This window comes from Oncorhynchus clarkii, chromosome 1 (assembly GCF_045791955.1).
Source record: "Oncorhynchus clarkii lewisi isolate Uvic-CL-2024 chromosome 1, UVic_Ocla_1.0, whole genome shotgun sequence".
Taxonomy (NCBI): Eukaryota; Metazoa; Chordata; class Actinopteri; order Salmoniformes; family Salmonidae; genus Oncorhynchus; species Oncorhynchus clarkii.
This window is the reverse complement of record NC_092147.1, coordinates 83,447,019-83,455,420: the sequence shown is the minus strand read 5'-3', so window position 1 is coordinate 83,455,420 and position 8,402 is coordinate 83,447,019. Positions and strand designations below refer to the sequence as shown.

General features: G+C 43.9%; 1 protein-coding gene across 1 annotated transcript in view; it reads left to right on the top strand.

Annotated features, from left to right (window-relative positions):
• Nucleotides 1-2,847: 2,847 nt before the first annotated feature.
• LOC139413414 (protein FAM135A-like) overlaps nt 2,848-8,402 on the top strand; it is a 50,423-nt gene continuing 44,868 nt past the window's right edge. The window contains exon 1 of the mRNA XM_071160776.1: nt 2,848-2,925. Coding sequence (XP_071016877.1) covers nt 2,849-2,925 — 77 coding nt within the window. The 5' untranslated portion in view covers nt 2,848. The remainder of the gene's footprint in view (nt 2,926-8,402) is intronic.

Genomic DNA, 8,402 nt, shown 5'->3' with positions numbered 1-8,402 from the left:
CTAGCTATACCATGTTGTTATATCTCTTCTCAGACATGACTTGGGCTATTTTTTCTCAGTAAGTTGTCAAAATGTTATTGCTGTTCAGTTGCGTAACTAGCTAGCTTGCAAGCTACCTACACAATGTTGAAATATACTCATAGACTCACTGTCAAGAGTGTGACTAGGTTGGAAAAAGAGGCAGGTAGACTACATGTATGATTGTTAAAGACACTCCGAGAGCATTCACAGACACAGGTAGCAAAGTTGTTTTGCTTGGCAAAGATCAATAAACTGAAACTGTCATGAATGGAGCTTACTGTTTCTCTACAATCATTTAACTTCCAGGAGTAGCACTGGCTTCAAAAGACCAGGGAGTGGAGTGTGAATTCCATAGATTATTATAAGGTGCATTATTAATCAGAAAGCACACATAGCTGCACTCAGGAAGGAAACGGGTTGGCACCACACTACACAGTGGATTAGAAAAGCACATGCATACTAGCTAACTGTACTATACTGTAACCTAAATGTGTTCTAGTCTGCATCATGCTGAGTTATGAGGGAAGAACAATAAGGGTGACTCTCCGGTTTATCTTAAGTAGGCTACATTCCCCTGTTTCCTCATCAGTACAATCGGTAATGTTGTCTTAGATCTAGACTGTATTGTTTTGCATCATTCTGTCAGTTCAGTTGTGAATTGTGATTGTGTTGCTAAATCTCAGTCATTTGACTATTTGTTTGTTCAGTTAGTAAATGGGTAGCTGGCCATGCAAACAGTAGCCTAAACCAGCATGCACACTCTGCTATGCAAAGCAAATACCCTGCTGGACAGGTAGACCCTACTGGTAGACATAACTTAGTGGATGTAGGCTTTGTAACTGTACTCGGAGCAGCTCACCACCACAACGTTTTCAAACTATTACCAACTTAAAGGAACCTGTTTGATCACTCAAACGGAAACGTTGCACTCAGTTGAGAAATATGACACTTGTTCTAATTAAAGTTGGCTTGGCACCACTATCTCTGGCCCTGTTTCAGATAGCCATGCCATCTCCGTTTAAATGCACTTTGCTTTGTGAAGCGTGCAGATGCAGGTACTGGTGTTGTCCCCTATAAGAGAAATGTGCAACAGGTTTTAACATGCCCTGCTCCCAGCACCTCCACTTTATGACATGGCTTTGGAAACTATGGAAACCCAGAGACGGTGTTCTCATGCAACACAGTGTTCTCATTTTCTTGCAGCCTGTCTATTGATGATGCTACTGTTAGTTAGACACTGATATTCTTGTCTATCCTATAATTTATGTGCCTATATTAATAAGTAAAGCATTGCCTAGAGGAGGAGTGCTGATCTAGGATCAGGTCCTCCCTGTCCATTCATTATAATCTAAAATGCGTAACTGTTCCCAGATCATCACTCCTACTCTGAGGAGAAGCTTTATGAATACGGTGTTGATATGATTAAAGTAAATTCCCTGCGTTTTCACTCAATAATTTACAGCATTCCTTGCTGTAAGATGGAGAGCTTGTTATGCATGGTGGCTTGCTTTGGTTGTTTATGAATACATAAGAGTCTCTCTGGTTATCTGCCTGAGAAAACCATGCCAGTCTTGTTGTTTGTCTCCCTCCTTCATCTCTGAGTGAAAGAGTGGGGGCAGGGGGATAGAGAGAGAGGAAAACGAGAGAAGGGAAGAGAGAAACTGACAGAGAGGGCCAGAGAGAGCGGTCGAGGCGGAGAGAGAGAGTCAGAGATCAGAGAGACAGAACATGACAGACTTGGTGGGAGAAAGAGAGTGTTAGGGAGAGATCTAAACAGTCTGTATTCAAGGCTTCCTTGGCATTAGATATCATAACAACCCTGCTAGCTGTACCCTCTCTGCCCTACTTGGCCTCTTTCCTGTGTGTTTTCTAAACAACCCAGCCCAGGTCTCTTTAGTTCAGTCACATCTAAGCCATCTATCTCCTTCAAATCTGCAGCCGGCCATATTGTCTTCCCCCTCCAACTCGTCTGCTTTCATTGCCAGGAACATGGCACCATTAGCTCTACAAGACTGTCATTTATTCATTCCTCACATGAGTCATTTATAGGGCTTCTGGGTGATTTTGCTATGCCAATTTCTCTCAGCTCCATTGCGCCGAATCTGCCCTCTGGGTCTTCGTCCCACCTGTGTGTTTCAGACTAGGTTCAATTCTCCTCTGCCCCTAAGACTTGGCTTGACTAAGTTGAATTAATTTAAGACCTGTTGGAGACCTGTAGGAGGCCTGTAGACACGTACTTAGTGTATTTCTAGTATTGTCCAGTAGTTGATATAGTATTTCAGGACTATTTTAGCGTGTGATTCATAGCTGTTCCTTCCCCCCCATACTCTCGCTCTCCCCCATCCATCTCCCTCTCTCTCTGTCTCCCCCCACCTTCTCTCTCTGTTTGGCTGAGCTGCCAGCCAATTAGGAAAGACATGTTATTTACATCTGAAGCAGAGAACCCAGCAGGCAGCAGCCCTCATGGGTCTGTTTAGATTGGGTGTTCGGTGCTTGTTATTGGAAACAGCTGAGCCAAGTGCGACTGTTTGTTTGCTGTTGACTAGGTGTGTGTGTGTGTGTGCCTGCGTGATTTGTACTTTCGCTGTGTGTGTGTGTAGGTGACTGCCTGACCGCCAGAGGGTGTGTGTGATGAGAACACATGCTCCACTGTAATTCTCTACTAGTGTGAAGAGAGAAAGGCCTCAAGGTTGTTCCTGTATTTGTGTCCAGTGTGATGATAACTCCTCTTCACATCAGTTCAGGTAACTCACATGGATGCTCTCCTCCTTCCACAGGGGTCATAATGTCCCAGGTGATGTAAGCCTTCTGTCTGCTGAAGCCAAACATGAGTGAGGTGCAGGCCACGGTGGAGTTCTCTGTTGAGCTCCACAAGTTCTACAATGTGGACCTGTTCCAAAGAGGGTGAGTGACTGTGTCTCTTCTTCACTGCTCTGCAGACTGACTGTCAGCCCTCTGTGGTGCTTCTTCTAGGCTGCCCTGCTTATCAAGCACACCAAGGCTTTCTGGGGAAATTCCACGGGCCTTGATTTTCAAGTTTCTGAATAAGTTTACATTTAGTGTTATACTGTTGTTATTGCTTGAAGCTACAGGGACTGAAACTTTCATCCTCACTTAGCCCCCAGTCCCTATTTTGTAAATGAAAGGAAGCTTGATTGTGACGTTTTGATGTCAATATAGATGTCACACGCCCTGTTCTAATGAATATGATTAAGATATGGTGGCAATGCCAGGTATCTTGTGGTGGGACACTTTTCCTCAGCCGAACGATAATGATGTTACCAGGAGGATTATTCAAATCCCTTTCAAGGCAAAGAGGTTGAATTGAGACACGTTAGTCAGTGATAATAACAAGCCCATGTCCTCCAAGTAGGCTGCTCTCTCTGCATCTGAACAAACTGATAGTGACATTCTTCCATCTCATAATTGTGTTACAATGATGTCTCTTCAGACACGCTATTGATCATTTATTCAAATGGCCGTTTCTATTGATTTGTGTGTGTAAAAGTCCTCATCCTCCACCTTCTAATGCAGTCTGAGTAGAAAGCCCCCGCCTGGGGTCGTTGAGTTGACTAGCAAGTAAACACTGGCTCACCTCAAGAGGCCTGGCTGACTTTATTTAAAGGGACACTATTTGTAGACATTTTGAGCAGAGGGACTCTGTCATATCTATGTTAAGCGAGCCTACTGCACGCTTCCAGGCTACCACTGTCGCTATAGGCTATTAGTCCCGTTTGTAGATGCACTCGTTTGACTGCCAGTTCTTATTTTCATCCACCATCTGCATGCCGTGCGTCATGGTACCTTTTGAGAGGAATCCAGTCTAGATTTGTCACGATGGTTCCTGTACATGGTGTCAGAAACCTGTCACCCAAGTCATCAGGTCTGAGTAGTGAAACACATATCCATTATGTCTGATCTCTTGATTATGGTCTGGGTTGTGTTCAATAAGACACACAGCAGTAAACAAAATGAAAATGAGTGTTTCTTATTGGACAAGTTCAGGTAGTCCCTCCTTGTTTCAATCTGTTTCCTTCTATTTAATACCTAATGAACACAACCCTGATGGTGGAGCATGGTGTGATAATGGCCTTGGAACCCCATGGTAACTGGCATAAATGTAGTGCAGAGACCAAAAGTAGCAGTCTTCCTCAGCCAAGTAGAAAAACAGTATTTTTCCGGGTCCAAGGATTTGTGTATATTAACACAGGACCTGACGACCATTGTCTTGACAAGGACAGGTCACATGACTTGCCATTGCTGTGGTGCTTCATTCAGTGTTGGAAGGCAGAGTTCCCTTCGCTTCCCTTATTGCTTCACAGTGGCAGTGTAGCTGTGCTGTGATAGCTAGGTGTTGATTTGTGTTAACAGTGGCTGTGGGTCAAACCTTTACAATGAGAGCCTTGGCCTTTCCAGCTTTCACAAAACTATTTGGGGTTTATGGCTGGACATTTTAAGCTGCAATGATAAACATGAATTTAGTGGTGATTTGGGCTCTTCTCCGCACATCATTCTACAATGAACTCATTAGAAAGCCTATCTAGCCTCATCTTGTACACATTGACGCCCTTTGTAATGTTTACAACCTTAAGGCCAAATGTGCTTCCTGCAGCAATGGTTGGCGTTAGCAAGACAAGACCACTGAGATACTGACATGCCTTCAGATCTTTAACTCCACACTGTACACTGATGTTCATCACGCAGATTGTCCTACTGTAACATTGACTCTTCACGGTCCCTGAGGCCTAAACTACTCTGGAAGCTGACATTCCAGTGTAGCGTGACACTCGGCTACACTAAGTGAACAATGTGTCTGTAGCCATCAGAACGCAGTCTGGCTGAGTGTCTGGTTGTAGTGGACTCAGCTGTGGAGCAGAGCAGGAAGCCGGCTGCGGCCTAGATATTCCCCCAACAGAGTTCCCATGACGTCGGCTTCAGAGAGGATGGAAAGCTCTCTTTTTGCTTCCTGCTTCACAGTGGCCTCTACCCACCGTTGTATTGCAGGGATTTTTCTTCCATTGTAATCATTGGGCAGGCAGCCTAAACTGTTCGCCTAGCTCCAAACTGTTTTTATATTATGAATTTTGGTGATGGAAAAACAATTAAATCGTAAACTTAAATGACTAAAAGCAGATATAAAATATGTAGAAAGAATAATGGACCTATATACATTGAGCGGACAAAACATTCTGATAACCTACTCTTTCCATGACACAGACTGACCAGGTGAAAGATATGATCCCTGGTTGATGTCACTAAATCCACTTCAGTCAGTGTAGATGGAGGGGAGGAGACGGGTTAAAGAAGGATTTTCAAGCCTTGAGACATGGATTGTGTATGTGTGCTGTTCAGAGGATGAATGGACAAGACGACATATTGAAGTGCCTTTGAACGGGTTATGGTAGTAGGTGCCAGGCACCAGTTTGAGTGTCAGGAACTGCAACGCTGCTGGGTTTTCATGTTCAACAGTTTTCCTGTGTGTATCAAGAATGGTACACCACCCAAAGGACATCCAGCCAACTTGAGACAACTGTGGGAAGCATTGGAGTCAACATGGGCCAGCCTCCCTGTGGAACGCTTTTACTTTCTAAAACTAATTGAGGCTGTAATGAGGGCAAAAGGGGGTGTAACTAAATATTAGGAAGGTGTTCCTAATGTTCTGTACACTCAGTGTATATTTGAAATAATATCATCTTTAAGAACTAACCATCGCCAAAATAAAGCTTCACATTCAGGGAGAATAAAATAATCCAAAACAATGAATTTAGCAGTATTCATTTTGTTATTATGTTTGAGAAAAAGAACACAGCCTTAGCCATGGCAAAATGTGTAGAATAGAAGGAAACTAGCATTAAAACTGTGTCTTTTTCTCTCGGCTTCATGGCAGAATATGTAGAATCGCAGAAAATTTGCTTTAAAACTGCAAAATGTTGTATCTACAGAGCCAAGATGGGGGCCTTTAAAATGTTCTCTAAGATGTAGCCACACTGAGACGTGCTCATTGCCACGCCCTCTGCCACACCCCCTGCCACGCCCTCTGCCACACCCCCTGCCACGCCCAGCACCTAAGCCCCTTTTTGAGCCAGGAAAAAAAACTGTACAGTTTCCATAGCAATGTTTCCTCTCATTTTCAGGTCTGCTGAGTGCAAACTTGAAAGTTGTGAAAATTCTGTGCAACTTCCAGGGTGCGTTTACTGTCAACACTGAGGCTGTACCTGCTTTAAGTTACAGTTTCAGACAATGGTCAGATAGGCAACTGTGGCTATTTGATCATAATTTAGAGTGGCCTACCATCAAAAACAATGGAGAAAATGCCTCCCATAACATTTTAACATGGCTGTTCTATCATTCAACCTACAGTAGCAGCCAATGTGTGGTGTTTAATGTAGGTCTACGTTCCTTGAGACTTTTGACTTGACATTAACATGTTAATCCACTTGTCCTTCAGACAAGGAGGTGACTGAACATGTTGTTGTTGAATGCAAGAAACCACTTTACAAAATAAAATGCATTATTATACCCACACCATTATTACAGAGATTCAGACACATTATGCTACCCTCTGCCTATTGGCTACTTGTATTATAAGACAGGCTTGAATAATCTAACACTTCCCCTTATAAGACAAAAAAAAGTGCTCTTTACCAGACTCACTTTTTTCAAAGATGTCTAGCTAGACATGTAGGAAGCAAGCACTCCCCTATTGTTGACTACTAATGATCTATAACTGGACTAATAACTCACTAACTAGTAATCACTCCCCTATTGTTGACTACTAATGATCTATAACTGGACTAATAACTCACTAACAAAGGATATGAACAGAATGTGCACACGTGGCTGCATGCAGCTCTTGCTCTGATCTGAAAACAAGCAGATCCCGGTGCAGAGTACACTGAGTCCTGCCTGCCAATACAATGAATTCCGATGCGTTCTGCCTACAACAAAACCTCTTGCAGGTAGTTATGCATACTAAGTCTTGCATAGTTCGTTTTGTTTCGATATGTTACATTGAAAGTGGCTAATATTGCATTGATTCGATCACAATTCCCACAGTAGAGCGAAGCGTTGATAGTTTTAATTAAAGGGGGAAACTCTAAAATTGAATGAAATTCAATCTCCTGCTTCTCTGCGGGGGCTGATGTTTCTTCTGTTTGGCAGTCCCAGTGAGCTACGCACGAGCGCAGCTTAGAGGGAACATTGATCCGTAGTGATCTCAACAGCACCTTATATGCAGAGTCCTTTGTCTGCTACGTAGGTGTGATAAAAGACTAGTCCATATCCTAGTGTATTTTGGTCTGTGTCCGGCTGTCTGCTTTCCTTCCATTGGAAACATATGGCGAGTCAGGAAACAAACATGGGATGTGGTTCAGACGGACACAACAGTGGAATAGGCTGTTCCTTTCTGGTGCTGCATCACAATGTAACAACACCACACACACACACACACACAGCTTTGAGTCAACCTAGTAGTCAGGTTATACCAGCCACGGCTCCGAATCAGCCTAGTGGTCAGGTTATACCAGCCACGGCTCCGAATCAGCCTAGTGGTCAGGTTATACCAGCCACGGCTCCGAATCAGCCTAGTGGTCAGGTTATACCAGCCACGGCTCCGAATCAGCCTAGTGGTCAGGTTATACCAGCCACGGCTCCGAATCAGCCTAGTGGTCAGGTTATACCAGCCACGGCTCCGAATCAGCCTAGTGGTCAGGTTATACCAGCCACGACTCCGAATCAGCCTAGTGGTCAGGTTATACCAGCCACGGCTCCGAATCAGCCTAGTGGTCAGGTTATACCAGCCACGGCTCCGAATCAGCCTAGCGGTCAGGTTATACCAGCCACGGCTCTGAATCAGCCTAGCGGTCAGGTTATACCAGCAAAACATCTCTTACACATCTGGGAAATGTACATTCAAAAGGAGACGACAGCATGTTGTAATCCTGTCCTGAGCAGAGCACTGACCAGCAGACAGTCTCAGAGTAGGACTGCTGTTCTAGGATCAGGTCCACCCAGGTTGTCGTGTAATCTTATTCATTATGATCGTAAAGAGAGAACTGATCCCAGATCAGTACATGTTTGTTTGAATATGGGCCCTGGTCTTTCTTTACCCATCAATACTTTAAATGTGAGTTTAACACACGAGTGAGTGTTAAAGAAAGTGCTCATTATTCATTCATGAAAAGTTCAAGCTCGTTTTACTTGCCTTTAGTAAACCTACACCGACTGTTCTCTTCTTACGAGGCTGTCTGTCCCCTGTCTTCACTCTAAACTACAGGCCTATAGGTGACCCCAACAGAGCCAGACTCTTTCTATACTCTGTCTTCACAATGTATTCATACCTCCTGACCTATTCCACATGTTGTTACAGCCTGGATTCAACA